The sequence below is a fragment of the Monodon monoceros genome, unplaced genomic scaffold (assembly GCF_005190385.1).
Source record: "Monodon monoceros isolate NGI ecotype Baffin Bay Population unplaced genomic scaffold, NGI_Narwhal_1 Super_Scaffold_21, whole genome shotgun sequence".
Lineage (NCBI taxonomy): Eukaryota > Metazoa > Chordata > Mammalia > Artiodactyla > Monodontidae > Monodon > Monodon monoceros.
Genome location: NW_021703778.1, coordinates 8,173,652 through 8,195,670, shown reverse-complemented (window position 1 = coordinate 8,195,670; position 22,019 = coordinate 8,173,652). Strand labels below are relative to the sequence as shown.

At 46.2% G+C, this 22,019-nt stretch overlaps 1 protein-coding gene across 5 annotated transcripts in view; it reads right to left on the bottom strand.

Annotated features, from left to right (window-relative positions):
- Positions 1 to 22,019, bottom strand: part of FRMD4A (FERM domain containing 4A) — a 353,094-nt gene that overhangs the window by 103,307 nt on the left and 227,768 nt on the right. For 3 of the 5 annotated variants that reach the window (XM_029239052.1, XM_029239051.1, XM_029239053.1), the window contains exons 1-5: positions 14,483 to 14,639; positions 13,327 to 13,410; positions 8,499 to 8,564; positions 8,207 to 8,264; positions 3,463 to 3,549 (exon numbers count right to left, since the gene is read on the bottom strand). In XM_029239052.1, coding sequence (XP_029094885.1) covers positions 3,463 to 3,549; positions 8,207 to 8,264; positions 8,499 to 8,564; positions 13,327 to 13,410; positions 14,483 to 14,631 — 444 coding nt within the window. In that variant the 5' untranslated portion in view covers positions 14,632 to 14,639. Of the gene's footprint in view, positions 1 to 3,462; positions 3,550 to 8,206; positions 8,265 to 8,498; positions 8,565 to 13,326; positions 13,411 to 14,482; positions 14,640 to 22,019 lie in introns of those variants that run through there. The other 2 variants (XM_029239055.1, XM_029239054.1) reach the window with 1 other exon arrangement.

Here is a 22,019-nt window from a genome sequence, read left to right as displayed (position 1 = left end):
AACAGGGACGGCCTTTTTATGAAGGTGATGACACTGGCTGTGAGCAGAAAGAACAGACGCCCTGCATTCTTCCCCCTGCAGCTGGGACCCCTTACCTACGGCTCAGGTTAAGTCTTTAGGGCCCATGGCAGGTCTCAGCAGAGGTGGATACCCCTTGGGCTAATGAAACTTTGGGTCTCTTCCCCTCATGGGTCCCTCCCCTCCCCTCCCTCCATCCTTCCTTCCTTCCTTTATTTTGCGCCAGGCGGCTTGTGGGATCTTAGCACCCCGACCAGGGATTGAACCCCAGCCCTTGGCAGTGAAAGCTGTATGTCCTAACCACTGGACCACCAGGGAATTCCCGTCATAGGCTTTGCAAAGGCCCGTTCTTAATTTTATATGTAGATTGCACATTCATTTCCTAAAGACGGCTCCCCAAGTTACAGAAGGGTCAGGGTGTCCTGGTCCCAGCCCTGCCCTTCTGCCTCACAGGGAATGTCACGATGGGGAACTGAAATCCACTCACAGCTACTGTAATTTTTCCAGTGTGCCGAGTGCCTCTCCCGTTTCTCTCTCTGTTCAGTCTCTGGTTCGAAATTCTTGATACTGTCGAGCTCCAACTGAATACCCACTGCCTATTTGCCACCACTACCTGGACGTCCCATCAGCCCAAAACTCGGCATGTCCTAAACTGAACTTCTCTCCCCTTCTCTTATATCCCAGGCTTTGGTCAATCAGGAAGTTGTTCTAGATTCTCCTGCTGCTCCAACTTCCACCCTGTCGCTTCCCGCCATTGTTCAGTCACATCACCTTCTAGACATCTCACTTCCAAGTCCCCTTCTCTATCCCTGGTACGGACAGCCACCCCCGAGCCATGCCACCAGCTCTGGCCTACACTAATGTAACGATGTCCCGGTTTGCAAGTCTTGCCCTGTATCACTCCACTCATCCTCCACCAGGTAGGTACCAGAACGATGTTTCTCTGACTACGAAGGTCTGATGTGGTCGCGCCTCTGTCTCGAAGATGAAATCCTCATAGCAAACCCTGAGGATTCTGTTTGCTGGGGCCCCATGAGCCTGCTCTCTGGCTCCTCTCCCACGACGTCCAGCCCCAGCGGTGCTGTGTGCTTCTCCATCACGCCACGCTGTTCTCCTTCATGGCGCTTGCGTGCACACCTGTGTGCATCCTCACCCCGTTAGTCCATCTGCAAAACCTCTGTCCACCCTTTAACACTCAGCTCCTACTTTGCTGTCTGTGAAGACGTTTCTCCTTAAGCCCAGCTGATGACTCTCTCCTTTAATTCACCACCAACCCTCACACAGGCCTCTCTTATCTGTAAGATGCAATCACCACACCCCTGTCCCTGATCCCCTGCGCAGGTCCTGAAGACCTGATGTGTGTCTTAATTATCTCAGCACCTGGCAGTCTGCCTTGCATATAACAGGTACGCAATAAACATTTTTGAATGAATGACTAATGACTCTGATGGCTTGGTTGTCCCTCAATTAGCAAGAGACTTGAGAATCCCAACTACTTCCTTAGAGGCCACAGAAGCGTGCGTTATTTTAAAGAGCAACTCAGTTTGAATAGAGGCAATATCGGAATAAATGTGTTGACCTTTTAACATTTTTAATCCACTGACCTGCATGAATTCAACCAATGAGAGTCAATTCTCTTATTCAAAGGCTGATTATTTACATGTTGCACTTCCTACTTTTCCATATTTTGAAGTCCGTTTTGGAGACTGACAAGAACAGTTACCATTTATTAAGCCCTTGCGCTGTGTCACACCCTGCGTTTTGCATATATCACATACATCAAGCGCTACCTCATTACCTCTAAAATCTTCATTAGCACCTCAATTAGAGAAAGCGAGCTTAAACATATTAATAAATGAAACTGAACACATACCAATACGTGTAAGCACGTTTTTCAAAAACATTCAGAGGGAGAGAAGAATTCAACTGTGGGATTTTAATGAACTCCACTGTAGACCCCAATCGTCCAAGCTGGCCTTGGTCTCCACCAGTGTGGGCAGCCAAGAGCTGGATACATTGTAACCAGGACTGGGTTAAACGATCCAGGAGTATCCTTGGCTCTTGCAGCAGAAAAAAATGGCCAAGCAAGTTGGAGAGGGTACAGTGGATGTAAGAAGAAGGAAGGAGTAAAGAGAGAAGAAAAAGCACAGAAACTTACAAAGGTCATAAGGGAAAGAGGCAGAGAGGAAACAGAAAGAGAGCGTGGAAGAAGTACAGACCCAGTGACTGAGAAAAACAAAGAGGGAGAAAATAAGAACGCAGAGTCCAAATCACGTCCTACAGCAGGAAACTGGAGGGGTTTTGGAAACAGTCACGAAACAATGGTCCCCGACACAGCCAGATTCCTACTGAACTGTCCCCAAGGAAGAATCCCTCCATCCTATGCTCAAGATCTTTTCACAGAACTTAACTGAGTGACTCATCAACTGAGTGAAAATCCTCCTCAACACAGGGCCATTTTTTTTTTCTATCAATTTACTAAAGAAACTGGCTGAAGGCAGATGTTAACTGGATAGACTACAATAAGCTCGGATATGTAGTGTGGATTTCAATCCTGTTCGTGGATAAAGAAGCTTGGAAGGCATTATGCAATAACATAATGACCCTATATTGCTTTCTCCCTCCGAAAGCAAGTGTGGTTTTGATAAACTTTTAATATGTATTTCAGGGTCTGAAGCGCATACCGTCTCCCCATTTTTCTCTGCCGGAGGAGTTGAATGACAGCTCTCACCTCAGAGGTATTTTTCCATTATAATTTTTCAATTTGTTCTGGTCTAAAAAATGTGTGGAAACGAAAACAGAGAAAATTCAAGCCCTGTGTCCTCTTCAAACATTCTGTTTTGGCTTCACTGTGAGTTTGCAGACTCCTTTCTGCTTCCCTTTCTTTTTTGGCAAATGACCTTATTTCTTCCAGATTTCTGATCACTTCTAATATGCCAGAAAATATCTACTGGATTTGCAGGAAAGCCTCTCATGCTTCTTTAGTTTTCACCTCTTTTTGGCCTACAATCTCTTCTTTTAGTTCCCCTCGTCCAAAAAACAAGAAACAGAAAAACAAAAACAAACCTTTGGGAAAACTCAGATTAGCCTTGGGATGCAAGAGACATGCTCCCCCATGTTCTCAAGCACACAGCACCCCAGGAAAGGAAGGAACAGGACAGTCTCTCAAAGCCCTCTGGTCCATCTGCCCTGGGTGAGCTGATCTAGTCTTCTTACCTTAAATAATTTTAACAGCTTCCATTTCCTTAGTGATGGGGAGGAAAAATACTTCCCCAGGGAACACAGGCTGGATGACTGTGGAGGAGTTTGCATACACCCAAAATGAGCAGGAGACCGGGGGGCCCAGAGGCCCTGAGGCTGCACGGGGTAACATTTTTCCTCACTTCTCTGCCTGTGTCTCCCTCCACATGAGTGCCATCCTCCCACAAAGGAGAGCACGCTTACCTTCCTGGGCTTGACTTTATCGTGGTAGTCATACTGGAAGATGCCTTTGTAGCTCAGTCCCAGCCACCACGGTATCCCCTGCTTGTCCTAGAACATCAAAAGGAGTATGGGTAAGCACGGGACCAGACAAGAGAGAAAGGAACCAAGAGATCTCTTGGTTCACCTGAAGACAAAGGGAAATGCAAATTCCTTGAAGTGGACGGAGCCCACCTCGCTGTGCCTTACCTTAACGGGTATGCCCTGTCATCAAAGGATGCTCAGTAAAGTGACTTAGTAAGTGCCCTGGGTTGGGGACCCAGCTCTGCTCCTAACCAGCTGGGGTCCTTTCCCCGTTTCTGAGTAAGAAGCGGATGCCTTGTTCTTTGTTCTCCTTCTAAGACTTTAGGTTTTCAGAGCTGGGCCCCTCACCTACCAACAGGGAAAATCTGAGAGATGCTGAACATTCTAACAGAATGACCTTCTGGGCCGAGAAACTGGCATCGACTGTCAGAGCTGGAAGGAACCATAGAGACTATGGAAGCTGACTCCTCTGAAAATTTTGTCTTAAAACATTTTATTTTTTTTTAGAGCACTTTTAGGTTCACAGCACAATTGAGAGGAAGGTACAGGAGTTTCCCATGTACTCCCATCCCTACACATGTGTAGCCTCCCCCGTGAAGAACATCCTGCACCAGAGTGGTACCTGTGTTGCCAATGAGGAACCTACACTCACCCGTCTTAACCACCCAAAGTCCATAGTTTACCTTAGGGTCCACTCTTGGTGATGTACATTCTACGCGTTTGGACAAACGTATAAGGGCACGTATCCATCACATACGTAGTGTCACACAGACTATTTTCATGGCTCTAAAAATCCTCTGTGCTCTGCCTATTCATCCCAGCTTCTGGCAACCACTTTCGCCTTTTCCAGGATGTCATATAGTTGGAATCATCCAATACTCAGCCTTTCCAGATTGGCTTCTTTCACTTAGTAATACGCATTTAAGACTCCTCTAATTTTATTTTATTTTAAAAATTTTGTAGCTCATACATGCATATTTATTTTATTCCTACCAGAACAGTGGAAATGCTCTCAAAACTAGCTCAAGTTTTCTATATCACTGTTTTCCCCTATTTGAATAAATTTATTTATTTTAAAAGTTTTATTGGAGTATAGTTGATTTACAATGTTGTGTTAGTTTTCGGGGTACAGCACAGTGAATCAGTTATACATATACATATATCCACTTTTTTTTTTGTAGCTTCTTTTCCCATATAGGCCATTACAGAGGATTGAGCAGAGTTCCCTGTGCTATACAGCAGGTTCTTATTAAGGACTCCTCTAATTTAATAGACAAAGGAATCATGCAAAGGTTGCGTCCTACTCTACTCAAGACCCTCCCCTTCCCCCCAGCAGGCCAGTGGCAGTGCAGGGTAGGCAGGTGCTCATAAGGTGTGCATCCTGTTCACCTCATGAAGACAGTGGCTATCTGGCAGGACCTGGGTAGCAAAATTGAAGCTTAGACACTCTGGGAACTGAATTAAAAACACCAACACCATCTTTATTCCTCTAACAGAGACCTCTGGCTCCCCAGATTGTAAGTTGTAAATCTACATTCAAGACTGTTAATTGGAAGCTCCCAAATGCTAGGAATTGACAGTGGGCATATCAAACAGCCTTTCCCTGGATTTGTCCTAATTGCCACACGCGTGAATGATCTAACATACCCCATGGTGGATGTCTTGAAAACTCACAGTTGGCTTCAGCATTTTCAAATATATGTGGGCCAAGAGTTAGTTCAAGGTAAGCACAAAGGTAAAGGGCAGAGGAAATACATTTTGAATATTTAGGAAAGTTTCTGAATTTCTTTAAAGGTATAAACCCCTGTCTCTGGAAAGCGCCCGGGTGACTGCAATGGTTTCAGAGAACAGAACAAGAGGAGAGATGAAGGCGACTGCTATTTCAGTTTGTCGAGGTAAAAGAGCTCTCATCACACCGTGAGATGCGGCATTGTGAAATTTACAAGGCCACCAAACAGTGAGTCTCGATATAGTTAATTAGGCTCTTTCTCCAAATAGATAGGAGAGCAATCACTCACGTCTGGAGATTCCAAAAGCCAAACACACAGGCACACTTGGCACTTGGAAAATCACAATGTCTGCTCTAACAATGTCTGCTTCTGTCCTCTAACAAGCTGCAAAGGAGCATATGTCTAAGGTTTGATTGGAAGGCAGAAAGCATGCATATCAGAGGTTGCCTTTCTGTCAAGTTCTAGGGCTGAGGAGGAAATGGAACGCAGGTTTAAGCAAGTAAAAGACCAGATGAGGTTTCATCTCAAAGCCTTCCCATCTAGCTGTCTCAAGCCATCTCAACAGTCTTCCAGCATCTAGAAAACTTCCGTGGGGTAGCTGGAGAAGCAAATTTCATAATCTCTGTTTTTTTTGTGTGTGGTACACGGGCCTCTCACTGTTGTGGCCTCTCCCGTTGCGGAGCACAGGCTCTGGACGCGCAGGCTCAGTGGCCATGGCTCACGGGCCCAGCCGCTCCGCAGCATGTGGGATCTTCCCGGACTGGGGCACAAACCCATGTCCCCTGCGTTGCCAGGTGGACTCTCAACCACTGCGCCACCAGGGAAGCCCTCATAATCTCTACTTTAATTACGAGCGACGGAGGTGAGGTCAAGCTAAGAACAAACAGCCAATCAGAGAATGGAATGGAGTCGGAGATTCTCGCGTTCCTGGCTCCCACTCCCGAATGCAGACCCCTTTGCTAAACATCACCGTCGAATATCTCCACAACTCAGGGAGAGACTCGCAGTTTGATTTCTGTGACACGCCTCTTGTAATAATGTCAGGACTACTGCTGGACCCTTCTGTTTCCTTTTTGGTAGCAAGATGGCAAAATGGACACGGGCTCCAAACTCTCACTAGCAGTGTAAGAGTTGAACCCTGGCAGCCAGAAAGGGGGATTTTGAGCCTCTTTTCATGATCAATTCCATTTCCTTTTGGGGAGCTGACTGCCCACTGGCTTCAGTGGCCACATCCCAGGGCACAGCCAGCTGTACGGGGGATAAGTCTCCTTAGAGGATCCATCCTTCTCATGTGTGACAGAAGATAGCCCAGGAGGCCGGGTCACACTTCTCATGACAGACTATAGCTGGGGCTTAAGCAGGGCAGGGATGGCTGTGATGCTTCTATGAGGTCTGTGCATCATGCCGAAGAGGGATGAATAGCTTCCATTGGTGGGAAGCGTGTTGGAAGGACATCAGCAAGAACTGAACCACTGCAGGCTCTGAGAGATCCCGGGCTGAGCTGCTGGGTGGGACTGGAGTCCCCGTACATGCCTCATAACTGAGCTCCACAAATATCATTCTGCCACTTGTTCCCGTCACGGAAATGTGTACATCCAACTACTCAATTCAATTCTCAATAATGGTACTTGGTAAATATTTACTGGGTATCTACTAAGTGCCAGGCACTCCACTGGGTTCTGGGGAAATATAACAGAGTGCAACAGTCTTTGCCATCAAAAGGCTGCAGTTTAGAGGAAGATACGGGCCATTACGTTAAAATGCGTACCAAGGACGCACAAAGTGCCGTGCAAACTGCCGTGGGCGACACAACAATGAATGAGACACGGTGTTATGTTCTGGTCTAAAGGAATTAAAGATATAGTCGGGGGCTTCCCTGGTGGCACAGTGGTTAATAATCCGTCTGCCGATGCGGGGGACACGGGTTCGAGCCCTGGTCCGGGAAGATCCCACATGCCGCAGAGCAACTAAGCCCGTGCGCCACAACTACTGAGCCCGTGCGCCACAACTACTGAAGCCCGCGTGCCTAGAGCCCGTGCTCTGCAACAAGAGAAGCCACCGCAATGAGAAGCCCGCGCACCGCAACGAAGAGTAGCCCCCGCTCGCCACAACTAGAGAAAGCCTGTGCGCAGCAATGAAGACCCAACGCGGCCAAAACTAAATAAATTAAAAAATAAATAAAACTCCACCTGAAAATATTAAATATATATATATATATAGTTGGGTGGAAACACGGGGTAGGAAACTGGTGGAAGAGCATGGAATCTCGGGTTGGTTGGTGGGACTGTCGAGTTCAGAAGTGTTTTCTGCTCTTTTTGTCTGGACTTTGGGCAATGACTTTGATAAACTTCACATCGGGGTAAACGAAGGAAAAGAAGTTATCCTTTCTCAGGATAGAAAAGGGTGCGTGAGGACATCATTACCTATTATTTCGAAGAGGAGATCCCAGTCTGGGACATTATGGATAAAACGCAAGAGAATTTAGAAGGGGGCCTGTGTTACACTGGACTTACTCCTTCTTTAAGAAAACAGAGCCTGTCGATTTGTCAGCCCATATAGTCCCACTTCTCCTATTAAGTTGCCTACGTGGCATTTGACCACCAAGAAAAACACTGTTGATTCTGCTTAAAGTCTTTGTTCTTTGTGCTTAGATGGAATTTTCCTACTGAGAGGCTCTGCAGCCCTGATCTCCAGTATTCTTCTGAGAATGAAGAAGTAGGCATTTACCACACCCACTTCACAAAAAGGCAAGTGAGTTTTGCAGAGAACCCGAATCAAGTCTCACTACACTGGGTGGGGGGGGAGTTCCATTGTCCCAACGCCCCCAGCATGCGATCTTCCTGTCCAAGTCCTCCCCACTCCCCCAAAAATCTTCAGTAAGATTAAAAAGAAAAAAAAATGAGAACTTTTTTTTTAGGGCATGGTGGCAACTTTCACCAAACGAGTTCACTTACCTTCACTGCGTAATAGTGAACCCCGTAGGTTGGGAGAGACTCCACGATGCTCATGTAGCTGGGAAGACAACACAACACACACACCTGGTTATTCGGCAGAAGTGGAATCGTATACATATTGGTGTGTGTGTGTGCACGTGATAAAGTTCTCAGAGTAATCATTTACGTGAAAGATACATGGAACCACCTGCCCCCGGAGCTACGTCTCTCCCAGCAGAACTGAACAGCCCTGACATACACTATGTGAACACACACATGGCCTCAGCAGCACTGTGGGCTGGGGGGCACTTACTTGACAATGGCTTGGCCTCTGGTCTGGCCGTTCAGTTTCTTGTAGTGCTCGATGACCCGGTCCTCGCTAGAACGAGAGGAAAGGAGTCTCTCAGTCCCCAGGGCGACGGCCCCGCTCTCCGCTCACGGAGAGATCTGTGAGCCCCAGCATCCTCATGACAAGCTCCAAGGAGCCGAGAGCTCCTGGAAAAATGATTTGTCCTGAAAGCAGCATGTCCGAACGCAGCCCAAGTGAGATGCCTAGGGCTAAGGGTGTACCCAAAGCTTCTGTTTTCCCCTCAGAGGACTCGCATTCTCTTTGTCTTGGGCTTATCATCAGTAAAAGGAGAGCCCGGGGTTGGCTCCTCGTAAGAAATGAGACTGTGGGAGCAGAGGACGAAGTGGGGAGCGTGCGGGCCAGCGGGCAGGGACACGGGACAGGAGACAGGAAGAGGGCTACTGGCCGGAGGTGCGCGTGGATGCTCCGGCCGACCTCCCTCGGGTCCCCCTCCCCTTCCTCCGCTCTTGCATCCCGTCGGCACAGGGCCTCCGGGGTGGGGCGGGCAGGCGTGGACTCTGACAGGACGTCCACGGCCTCCCCACCCCGAGTTAGCAGGCAGGCTTGAGGGCGTCCAAGGAGGAGGGGAAAGTTCTGGAATCTGGGGCCGGTTAACACAGACCGTGAAGCAACAAAAGGCCCAGAGGTGTGCTGGCGAGATAAGAAGGAGGCAGAAATCAGAGGGGCACCCCGGTACCTTCTGAAACCTCAGTTCTAACACAGCAAGAGGCCAGCTCACTCCTCGAGGGGCAATGCAGGCCACACCCTCCTGCAACGGGGCGGACGGCGGCAGGGGCCCCTCTGGGAAGTGACCCCAAGCCCCGCCGCCTTTGGAAGCTCAGGAGCAACCTTGGGAATCCCAGGGGAAGCACATCCCACCTGCTGAGGGGTCAAGGCCAAAGGCCTGGCCTCTGGGACTGGGCCGCACGGCCTTCCACCTCACGCCTCGGCCTCACGTTCCTCCCCGCTGGCCCGTGGACTCCATGACAAGGAGGCGACCCCAGGGACGAACACTCGAGACCTCCTAGGTTGACCTTTACGAGCTATTATTCATTTAGTACCCCGGAACTGATCGAAAGCCTTCTTTCACCCCCCTCTTTCTTTGTCAGCGAGGCCACTTCTGGGGGGCGGTCACACGTTCTATGTGTTCATCACCTAGTACTTGGGGGTCATTTAGTTATCGTCTAGTTACTCTCCCAAGCTTCCATGAATCTCCCTTCACTTTAGTATTCTGAAATTTGACGCACATAAGGCTGGCCCCTCACGGGAAAGTGTCTTCTCTAATGCCCCGGATGGGGAATGGCTGCCTAGGAGGGGCCTTGGTCTAGTTGAGGGTCGTGTCTATGGGGTCCGGGCACCTCTGTTCAGAAAGGGGCAGCCGCAGCCGTGTTTCTCCTTGGCTCCCACACACCACGGAAGTTCTATGCGGAGGGGGACAAAGCCCTCTCCTGACAGAGGATTCTCCAGAAACGTCCTCTCTGGGGTCGACACCAGCCTCCCAGAGCATCAGAGTCATGTCAGGCCGTTCTGGGGTTACCCTTCCAGCTTCCTCCCCAGACAGCCACTGAATCAACAGCTGGGTTGCCACACGACGTGGCATCTGGGGAGGTGGACTTCTAGGTCCGGGGTCCAGCCACGCAGCATAGCTACAGGCCTGCTTCCTTGGTACAGAGCTGCAAAGAGGGTCCCTGGTTCCCTGGGCTGAGGAGGGAAGACGGAACTTAACACAGTGCCCTGGCTGTGAACATGCGCATGGCGCGGGGACGAACACCAGCCGTGTCAGCGACACCTGCTGGCAGCTGTTCAGCTGTTCACAAACTGGTCCAAGCCTGGGGGTCTCACCGTGCCTGACAGCTGTGGGGATCGGTCACCCTGCCTCGCCTGGTTTCTCCTGCTGTCTGAGACCCACCGCGAGGCCACAGTATCCTCCTTCTTCCTCGGCTTTTCCCACCTCTTCTGTCCCAGTGGAAACTCCATAGGCTGGCGTGTGACAAGAGCCGCCTGAGACCCACCCCAGCCCCGGCCCCGTTCCTGCCCCTCTCCAGGCTTTGACAGATGACTCACATGCACCAACTACCCCAGATGCTTGGGGCGGACTAAACAGGATTATCATCAGAGACCCATGAGGCAGAGGAAACGGGATCCCAAAACACATTTGGAGGACATGGTGTTCCATGAAGGAAAAAGGCAAATGACCGAGGCTGACCGCGCCCCAGGCATGGGATGGCTGGTCCATCTCTGCAGACAAGGAGCCCTGAAACAAGGCGATGGCCACAGGGCTCCCTGTCTCGGAGGAGCCGTCGGCCTGTGAGGGGAAGATGTCCCTTCACACCTTGTATGGGCGGTATGAGTGGTCCCGCATTTGCAGTAGAGGCGCTCAAGAGAATCCAGGTCGGGGCCCTGACGCTGCCTTGTCCTGTGGCCCTGGGCACTTTGTGCCTCGGATGCCTCCCCGATAGAGAAATCACGTGGGGTGAGAAGTCCAAGCTTGTTGAACGCTTGGGGGAGATGAGCAGAAAGGATTATTATGTGATGACTCAGCATTATTATGCACCATTCCCCTACTTCCTAATTGCATTCTGTGCCTTTTTATTTCCTCTCTTAATTACAGTCTGAATTTGGTTGATATGGTTAGTCCCATTTTAGAGATGGGAAATCGAGGCAGCAGAGAAGTCACATGAGCGTCCTGGCCTATCATGACCCCACAGTTCAGAGGCTTGGCTGGGATTCTAAAACCCACCGCTTTTGCTCACTAGGCTGTAACGCCTTCCCTGACAAGTGGTGGATGGGCTCCCAGTGGCTTCTTTTGGCCTGAAGGTTGTCCACTGCATCTGTGAATGTGTGTGTGTGTATACTTTTTTTTTAAGCAATGCATCATCAGAATGGTTCATGCTACTGGCTTGTTTGTGTATAAGCTGAGCTGTAGAGCAGCTGAGGGTACCTGCTTCAAAACCATCCCTCCCTCGGTCCTGCCATCTTCCCAGTGCATTTAGACAGTGACATGGGCACCTCCGGGTCTAAATGAGGCCCGGGGAAAGCGCTGGCCTGGTCACAGAGATAGAGGGCTGTTCTGACAGGAGAGCTACAGATATAGATGAGGATGAAGCTGTTCATAACGACAAAAGAGAAAGCATAAGCATGAAGGAACGAGTTTCTGTATTGGTGATAATGTTTGCATACAGAGCAGACTGTGGAGGTAACAGAAGAAAATCCAGAGAGAGAAAGAGGAGAGGCAAGGATGTGTTCATAGCTCTGAAATGAGCACAGTGTGTAAAAAACGTTTGGAAACAAACACATGAGATAATTGAGGGAGGGATTAGGCTGAAAGCAACTCTGACTCCAGACAACCCAGCAACATTACAGCCCCCGCCGGCAAATATATTTCACAAGGTAGGATCTACCAGCTTCTCGAGTTACTTCCTTGCATCTCCTTCACCATTGGTTTCTTGAAAATGAACCGCTGGGAGGATAGAGAAGGTAAGGCCCAGGGAGCATAAGGAATTGGGGAGAGGGCAATTGGGTTCCACAAACAAGGCAACAGGAGTGCCATCTGGGGGTGTTCGTATGTGCACGCTGCCAGGATGGAAGTCTGGAAATTGACACGTGCAAAGTCTTTGCACGTTAAACCAATTTTGTTCTTTGGGGGCAAATTAGAAGGATCTAAAGCCACTATTTATGGACACCTGTGTAACCAAAAAAAGAATGGCAACAAAACAGTTCAGAGAGATGAAACTGGGGATGCCAGCACACGGGTGGGAGCTCTCAGCCTCAGGGTTCAGCTCTTTTGTTTCCCGTCCAGCTGCCCCATCACCACTTGGTCTCTTGGCAAGAAATGATTTAGGTACTGGAGTTTCATCCTGCTAATGCCCTCTGCAGCAAGACGCACCCCATCCCAGCCAAAGGAATCCCTTAAAGCCACCCGGATGACTGAATAACTAGTCTGTGGACCGGAAAGGTGTCTGGACAGGATGAAATGTTAGTAAACTGGCAACTTCATAAAGCATATTACAGAAGTGCTTAAAAGTCATATGTTATAATTCAATAAGATTGACTTGTTCTGCGATTTTTGTTTTATCTTATTATTGTTTTTTAAATAAAAGCCGTCACAGTGCTTTTTGTCAAGGAGTCAGAAGGATGACTGGGGGAGCGGCATTTTGCTTTCAAAGGACAGTGGTCAGGGCTCGCTAGCCCAGCAGTATTTCAACACACTGCCCGGCAATGCAAACCCGCTCCACTGCGACCCGAACCACAACCTGGGAACCGTTCAAGTGCCCGATTCATTCAGAATCAGTAATTCAGGGCCCGACAGATGAACTATGGTGTAATGTTACACGGAAGCTAAATCAGGAGATATTAAACATTGTGGGAAAGTAAAAGAATCAATCTCTCTCTTCTGCAAAGAAAAAAACCCTGTCCTCCTCCCACACCTCAAAACCCCACACATCCTGTCATCAAATGACAAGGATTCCAAAGCGAAACTCTAGCAGCTCAGGAAAGACTCTCCAAGGAGGCAAATCATCTAGAGGGAAATTTTAGAAGGTTTTTTTGTTTTTTAAAGAAAGAAAATAGGGAAAAGAGGTCTCACACATTTCGTGTTATTTAAATAAATGCAGAAAACTGTTTCATGAAGACTCAAGCCACTCGATACCGTTTGCAGTCACCGTCTGATTGGGGTCCAGGCGGACTCGTGGTGGCGGGGAGGATGGACAGTCGCCAGGAGCCCCCTGCGTCCCTAGAAGGGGCTCCCTCCTGGAGGGGGGATGCCTGGGGCATGCAGGGAAAGGGGGCTTACCAGTAAGCCAGGGAGGGGTGCTCCTTCAGAGCCTGCGTGGGAAGTGCTGGTAGTTTCTTCAAGTCCGTCCTCACCACTTCATTGCTGGAAGACAGGGCAGACAGGGAGCATGGCAGAAACATGCTCAGCCTCGGAGAAAGCCACAGCACCACGCGAGTCTTGTCCTCAGACCCCGCATCTGTTCCCCTTTAGTGAAAAGCGGTGCTTTCTTTGTACTTATTTACTTAGCAGAGACGCAAAAGAACACACAGCACGCAGAGCCCAGCGGCCTTTCCTTGTAGAGGGCAGGGCCGAGCAGAGCCGTCTCAGATGCCTGCGGGTTCTTTTCAAGCCCTGCATGCCAAGGGGGCACCGATGAGTGTCCCCGGGCAGCAGGAATGTGGGCAGAAGGGTCACCAGTTTCCCCACGGGGGGACCTTAGGGAGGTCTTGAGGGCCCCGCCGTGGGCTTTGAGAACGGACAGCTCGACTGTTTTCTCCTTAAGCTGTTTCCCTCACTAACCCACAGGCCAGTTTTCTTTGCCTGGATTGACCACATGCTAGAAACTGTTGTCCAAATGCATAACATTTGCTTTAAAAAAATTTTTTTTTGATTGAAGTATAGTTGATTTACAATGTTGTGTTAGTTTCAGGTGTACAGCAAAATGATTCAGTTACATATATATATATATTTTTTTTTTCCCACATTCTTTTCCCTTATAGGTTATTGCAAAATATTGAGTAGAGTTCCTTGTGCTTATACAGTAGGTCCTTGTTGGTTATCTATTTCGTATATAGTAGTGTGTATCCGTTAATCCCCAGCTCCTAATTTATCCGCCCCCCTTTCCCCTTTGGTAACCATAACTTTTTTTTCTCTGTCTGGGTCTATTTCTGTTTTGTATATAAGTTCATTTGTCATTTGCTTTTGACATGATCCAGAAACAACTCAGAAAGTGTTAAGTGGATTATCAGGCGCTAGGAGGAGGTCTTACGCGTCCGGTCCCTGGACCAGAAATTCTTCCTTCCCTTCAGACTCGCATGATCTCAGGTTTGGGAGATACTTTAAATTCCCCTAATTTAACCAGGGGGCTTCAGAGGCTTGACTCCCCTGTGGGCGCTCAGCAGACCCGCACCCCTGCTGGGACAGGGACATCCGGGTGTTGGCCCCCAATGTCTACCTCCAGAGCCAGTCAGCAGAATCCACTTGGGATGTGTAAAGGTGTCTCCCTGTACTGGTCCACCAGAGCGCCTCATGGCCCTTGCTGTGAAGCCTGCATTTACACACAGTTCTAACCCAGGCTATGGGAGCAGCTTCCGTTCTGCTCATGCAAATCAAGGCAGATGTTGACCACCGGGACCTTGGGCAGTAGCATCTAAAAAGCAACGAGACAGAAGCTCACAGGTAAATACAAAGGAAGGAGGGACCACCACAGTCACATGCCTTTCTGTGGGCCCCCGCCCAGCCGGAAACACTGTCTCCAGCTAGGAACCAGCAGCTACCCTTTGGATGCCAAGTGCCAGTGGGCAAAACCATTTCCATACTTCAAGTTCATGTACCTGGTGACCAAGAAACACATGGATGTGACCTTATAGCTGCTCCCAGAAAGGGGATTTTTCAACTGGACTAAGAAACAGTGACAGCGAAGTTTGTGAATCTTGGCTTTGGACAACCAGCCAGAAGGAAAATCTCAACTTGTAACTGTTGAAATCAATAAATCTATTTTATTTTATTTTTTTTTGTGGTACGCGGGCCTCTCACTGCTGTGGCCTCTCCCGTTGCGGAGCACAGGCTCCGGACGCGCAGGCTCAGCGGCCATGGCTCACGGGCCCAGCCGCTCCGCGGCATGTGGGATCCTCCCGGACCGGGGCACGAACCCGCGTCCCCTGCATCGGCAGGCGGACTCCCAACCACTGCGCCACCAGGGAAGCCCGAAATCAATAAATCTAAGTCCTTGAATGGTTATCACGTAGGTGGCAAGGGTTTATTGATTAATTATCAATAAGTTGAATGTATTTATGGAGCCCCTGCTATAGGGATACATAAAAAAAGGATAAGCCATAGTCCTCATTCAAAAGCTGCTCACAATTCAGTGCAGGGAGTGAGAGGTGCGAATAAAAAGAGAACTGACTACATGGGCAGTACTGGATCATGTCCATTCAAACAACAGACTAAAGTTTGGAGGAAAGGAAGGCCCCTGTGGGCTCTGTTGTAAAAGCAGACTTTGGGGCAGGTCCCACATGGAGAAAAGGACAGGTATCTTATTTTTCTTCTCAGTGGAATACAGTAGAGTATGGAGGCCAGGAACTGAAGAGATCAATTAGAACGGGTGGTATGGAAGGGTTAAGTGGACCAAATAAATGGCAGATTAGACATAGGATTTTGAGGACCTTCCATGCCAGGCTGGTAGAGTTCAAGTTTAGTCAGGAGGCAAGGGTCAGCACTGGAGCTTTTCACACAGGTCACCTCCTTGTGTTTAGGAAAATTCAATTCCCAAGCAGAGTTTGGAATTTTTACTTGCATGTTATTAAGGCATAAAGAAATACTCAGGTCCCCGAACACCCAAGAGAGCCTACAGTGATGAGTTTCTGGGTCTTATCTTCCCTTATAGTTTATTAACTATAAGCTCCCCGAGAACAGGGATGTGTTTCACGGACTCATCGGTGCCTAGGGTGGCACCTTACAGGTTGAACATTTATCGAATGGAACTGTGAGAAAGACAATTAAGCTGAAGCACGAGTGTGGGTTTCACTCACACTCATCACATCTAAAGTATATTTGGGGGAGGAAGGAACTAAAGGAGGCAGAGATTGTCTTACCCACTAAACACTCATTTGTTGGCAAACAAGCACCCCTGATGAGAGTCCCAGGTCTGACTTCCTGGCTGGAGATGCAGTGGCTTTTTTTTTTAGCGCTCCCCCAGGGCCAGGTGACAGAGACAAATACAACAAGAAATCACGAAGGCGTGAAGCCCATCCAAATCCATTACGTTCTGGAAGGGATCCAGGGCTCTTAAGCCGTCCCAAAGGACAACTATGTAGAAATGTCCTATTTGCCTTTCTGCTGTCTGTAAACATATGTAATGACTTAGAGGGGGCCAGCCCTGTCAGATGATCTGGCCATGCCCTGGCTGCAAATCACAAAGCTGCCTTAATGGGAGACCTGGTCACTCTATCTCCAGAGACTTGGGAAGCTGAAACTGAAAGAATGTGCTAGAAGTTCCCAGCTTCCTCTCCCAAGATCTTCTACTTGGACATTTCCCCCAGAGTCAGGACAAATGATAAATGCCAACTTATGAAATACCCTAAAACAGTTCCTTGTTCCAAACAGCGGTCAGTTTCCATTTCTAGCAAAAGAGAAAAGGTCTCTTGGAAAATCACTTGCTAAACTGAAGTCTTCTTATTTTTAATATTAACCAGATTTTATTCACAACTTTTAGGTGGTGATTAATGCTGCCAGCAAAAACTTGGTCTCTCAATGACGCGTTAAGTCTTTGACTTGGGTGTTTTTGCTTTTTTTTTGTTTTTTGTTTTTAAGATGATGGATCGCGGTTCTACTGTCTACCCTGCTCATAAAACATGGGAAGTTTGAATGATCTACTGTGGAAAACTAAGGTTTCGAGCAATATGCGTCAACTAGGGGATCTGTCACGAATAACAGCGAAGAACGAGTTTAACCAAGACACCATAGAGTGAAGAAAGCAAAAATGAAATTTGATAGGACGATTAGCAAAATCCACAAGGTGCTTGTTTTCCTTTAAAAAAATGACAAAACGCTTTTTCAGAAGATTCCCTTTGGGTTAAATGAGATGTCCATAACTTGCAGGACAAACCTGGGGCAGACAGAACTGGCTTCGTGTGGAAGAATTCTTCCTGAAACCAGTGGTTTTGAGGTGTCCTGGTACTAAAACACTAGAGCGCTAAAGCCAGAAAGTTACACTAGTGTCACAAAAAAGGACTAACACAAAACTCAGAGACAGTAACATGATGTTAGTATCCTACTAACTCCTCCGTATTTCATGAGTGTATCATGAAGGTCAAGTTCTCCAGAGAGAGGGATTTCATAAGTTAAAAAGAGTATTACGGGTCCTCATTACCCGCAATTCCAAAAATCTGAAAATCTCTAAGATATAAAGCCTTCTCACCAACTTGGTGGTGAACCTAATGTTCGACCTTTCTCTCTCTCTTCCACTTGGTGTGAATATCCATATTCCGGTGCAGAAGCGTGAACAGACTGGATTCCAGGAGCTGCCTCAGACGCTGCTGTGGGTGTTACAGTATACTCCGCATTACCCATCTAAAACCCACAAAGTTCTGGGTTCAGAAACACTGGACCCTAAAGTTTCAGAGATGCATTGTGGATCTGTATTACTTTATTCAACGGTACAATACATCTAGAAAACTCTGAGACAGATGAGTAAGGAGAGCTGTAGATTTTCTCTTCTTTGCTTATCTTAATAACCATGCAGGAAACAATTTCTCTCCTTCCCTTCCCTTCTTCCTTCTTTTTTTTTTTTTTTTTTAACCAAGTTGAACTTCATGTTCTAGCAAAGAAAATGGGGACACTTGGCTATCTCCTCCCTACCACATACTCTCCTTCAGGGGTACAGGGAGGCTCACAGAACTGGTGGCTGAGGACGATGCTTGTGAGGGTTCTCTTGTAGTTGTGTGACCATTTGCAGACACCAGGGAAGCACCTGCGGGTCCCTCTGAGATTCTTCCAGCAGAGGATTCTGGATTCTGGGCATGTATCATGGATAAATATGCCGCACTAATTTGCCACCTGTACGGAGGGGCAAAATTACCAACATTTATGAATCACGTGCCTTTATTTCTGATGGTAATGGCTAATTTATCTAAGTAAAGATTTCTTTCTTGATTAGTGAGTTTGGTTTTCTAGGATGACAGAAAACATTTTTTGCGTTTCTAACATAGTTGTAAACTTGTAAAAATTCAAAACAAATTTTTTATAAGCCTACAATTTGAGACAATAATTCTACTCAAAAAGCTGTTTAATTTTCTATGTTATCCTTTTGAGTCAAAATCTTAATTCTGAAAAACAGACATAATGTCATAGCCGTGAACCTTTTTGTTATTACCAAGGTCAACTCAAAATATGATATTGATATTAAAGAAATATTTAGCAAACGAGACAAGCTGTCATAATACAAAATTGCCTCCTTTATGGTATATCTAAACAATTCCCATAGGATTGGAAGAATATTCTCCTGCAAAATACCCTATCTGAATACTTTTCTATGCTTGGAAACTGTGAATTACACACTTGAAAAGCTCAGTAAAATGGACTTTTGTGCACAAAACAAAGCTTTCTGTAATAACATTTCCACTTGAACATTTTGTTTCAAAATTTGAGATTCTGTTCCTTTCAAAAGGTCTTGCTGGCATGAAAGATTCCAGCTGCTTCTCCCTCTAAGTCTTTTAGAAGTCATGGGAAAAAGCACACACCCCATTCTCTCTCTCTTTTTTTTTTTTAATAAAATAACATACAAGAATTATATAACTTTAAATTCTTCCCACAAAAACTCTCCTTTGGGCTGCATGTATTTCAAGCTTAACAGATGACTTTTTTTCTAGTCATTTTCCAATAGGGAAATTTGCAAGTTTGGGTATTAAAGGTACTATTAGGTTATGTAAGTTGTATTCCAAATGCTGACTCTTCCAAACACAGCTGTCTGAGTATTTTTTTTTTTTTTTACTAATTATCTAAAAGTCTCAGCAAATCGATTTCTCTTAGTATATAATCCCATCAGCTGTTTTCTTTCAAGAGGCCAATTAAAACATTGTAGGAAAATATACCGCAAATGATCAAATGCTCTAATACTGCTTTAACACTGAGCTCGCTATGACTTGCAGTAGTAAAACCACTTAGGTAAGTGCAAAGTAATGATGTTAGTAGATTCAGAATTGTGATTTTTTTTTTTTTTTTTTTTTTTGCGATACGCGGGCCTCTCACTGCTGTGGCCTCTCCTGTTGCGGAGCACAGGCTCCGGACGCGCAGGCTCAGTGGCCATGGCTCACGGGCCCAGCCGCTCCGCAGCATGTGGGATCTTCCCGGACCGGGGCACGAACCCATGTCCCCTGCGTCGGCAGGCGGACTCTCAACCACTGCGCCACCAGGGAAGCCCAGAATTGTGATTTATAGACCACTGCCTGAGATTAATCAACTTTCAACGCTGTCTCTTAGCAGGGCAAGAAAATAATGTCATCTTTTTAAAGATAGTAATCTGTACAAATGTTTATGTTACCAAAAAAAGTCTTTTAGAAGAAAATCAGCCCTTTATCTTCTTTTCCTGTTGATCTTCTAAAATTCTTCCTTTAACCTATGACTGCCTAAAAGGCATCATCTAGTCTGACAAAAAAAAAAAACAACAAAAGCCTACAAATAGGGAATTTTCAGATACCAGTAAACCAAGTTTCACTTGCAGTAATTCACAAATGCTCTTAAGAAAGGCAGACGAGATTTCATACAAAGAACAAAAAAATCAAGAGGGTACTTTTTTTTTTCCCACAGAAATTTCATTTTATCTTTCTGGCTTAGTGAACACATGGTTCCATGGTTTACAGAAGAGGAAATATTAAAAGGTCTTCACTTTTTTTTTTTTTTGTTTCTAGCTGCTCTTCTAGAGACCTAAGACCAGGCAGTCCGTGGAAGCTGAAAGGAATTTTTCAGGACAAATAAATACTCCAACTCCTTTTCTAAAATGGAGGTAAAACTCAATTTCCCTGCTACTCATTTCTATTGATGGAGTAACGTGTTGCTCTATTTCTAAAGCATTATTATTATTATTAAGAAGCAGAATTGGAACCCTGTAGATTGATAAATCAGGGTCACAGTAAGACTCTTACTGACCCTGGAACTCTGATAAGCAGATATTCTCCCACTGGCACCAGCCTTTAACTTTGTACGGACGTCACAGAAACTGACCCCTCTGTATTCAGTCACAGCGTTGCTTTTTTGACGTTGGTTGCTGTGTTTCCTTGGAAGAGACAACCTGCAGATGGAGGGCAGCCTCCCATCGCCTCTAAAGCACGTGATGAACTTTGCCTAACAGGTAAGCAAAATGTGACCCACAGAACTTTACATGGGATTTCCTTAATATCAGCCCTTTTCAGGTGCTGTTTGCTTACTGGTCCTTATAAGTCTTTTAATGATCAGCATCAATACATCCGGTTCTCTGGAACAAAGATATTTCCAGGTCCCAACAGATGGCCTGGGGTAACCAAGCTTTACAGGTCTGGTTTCAATAAATCTTGTTAGCAAAAAATTCTACAGAACAGATGTTTTTTTACTAGTCCCTGTTAATCTGTGGATGATTCTTTATATCAAAGGCAGTATGATTTGGGAATGCATTTATGTGGCTCAGCATCAACTATTTTTAATCAATTCACCGATTTGGTAAAATGTTGTTAAAATGATTATTTTCCCTCCTTTTTTTTTTTTTTTTGGTGGCCCCCTTTCAAGAAAGGCTGACAGAAAGTAAGAAGTGAGGCTATTCTCAAAATCAGAGTATGAAGACTAGCCACTAGGGTTTTCAGTTAAGGTCCCCTTAGGGAAAAAAAGCAAAAAAATCAAATTCTTTAAATAATACCTTGCTTAGTGCAGGGTATTAATAAGTCTTCTATTACATTAAATTAGAATGTAACTATACAGTTTGAATGTCCTGTTCAGTTGACTAAATTAGGTATTCCCTGAATTGACCTTTTTAAAGACAAGAGTATTATTTTTCTATGGTAACCGAATGTTTGAAAGAATTTTTTTGGACATCTTTGTTGGAGTATAATTGCTCTACAATGTTGTGTTAGTTGCTGCCGTATAACAAAAGTGAATCAGCTACACGTATACATATATCCCCATATCTCTTCCCTCTTGCGTGTCCCTCCCGCCCTCCTTCTCCCACCCCTCTAGGTGGACACAAAGCACCGAGCTGATCTCCCTGTTCTGTGCAGCTGCTTCCCACTAGCTATCTGTTTTACAAGGAATTTTTTTTTAATAAGAAAAATCAGTGCTCGGCACTTAAACCACTGCAGAGTTTATGAGGAATAAAGTATGTATAAAATCCTAGAAAATGTGTATTAGCTGACTAATGCTCAGGAGTGATTATCAAAGGAGAACTTTTTGTTTTTAGAACTGTTTTGACCCTTTTCAACCTAATATTTGCTTATATAGCTGCCATGATGAACAGTTCTTAGGCTATTCAATTGTTTTAAACAGAAATGCCAACTCCACTGATTTCCTCATTGTTGATGGACATTCATTTTTTTTTTTTTACATACATATTGTACCAGGAAATGAAATGCGATCACTACATGCTCTGCTAAGGAAAACAATACAAGGGAAAAAATATTTTTAGGTAAGACGATTTCTTCAACCTTTCACGATATCTTACAAATTTGTCTATGCTAGAATATGAACATGGGTGACATATATTTCTTCCTATCATGGACAATACTTCCTATCTATACCTCACTCATTTTCTTTCAGCAACACTGAACCCAAGATTTCACTGTCAAGCTCAGTAAGACAAGGAAGTGAACATTTCCATTCACTGGAAAGAAAAGGGGGTTACATGAGAATAATCCTTCAAGCTCAATAAGACAAGGAAGTGAACATTTCCATTCACTGGAAAGAAAAGGGGGTTACGTAAGAATAAGCCTTCAGGGGTCTGCTGAGCAAAAAAGAGTCCAAAAGGAGAAACG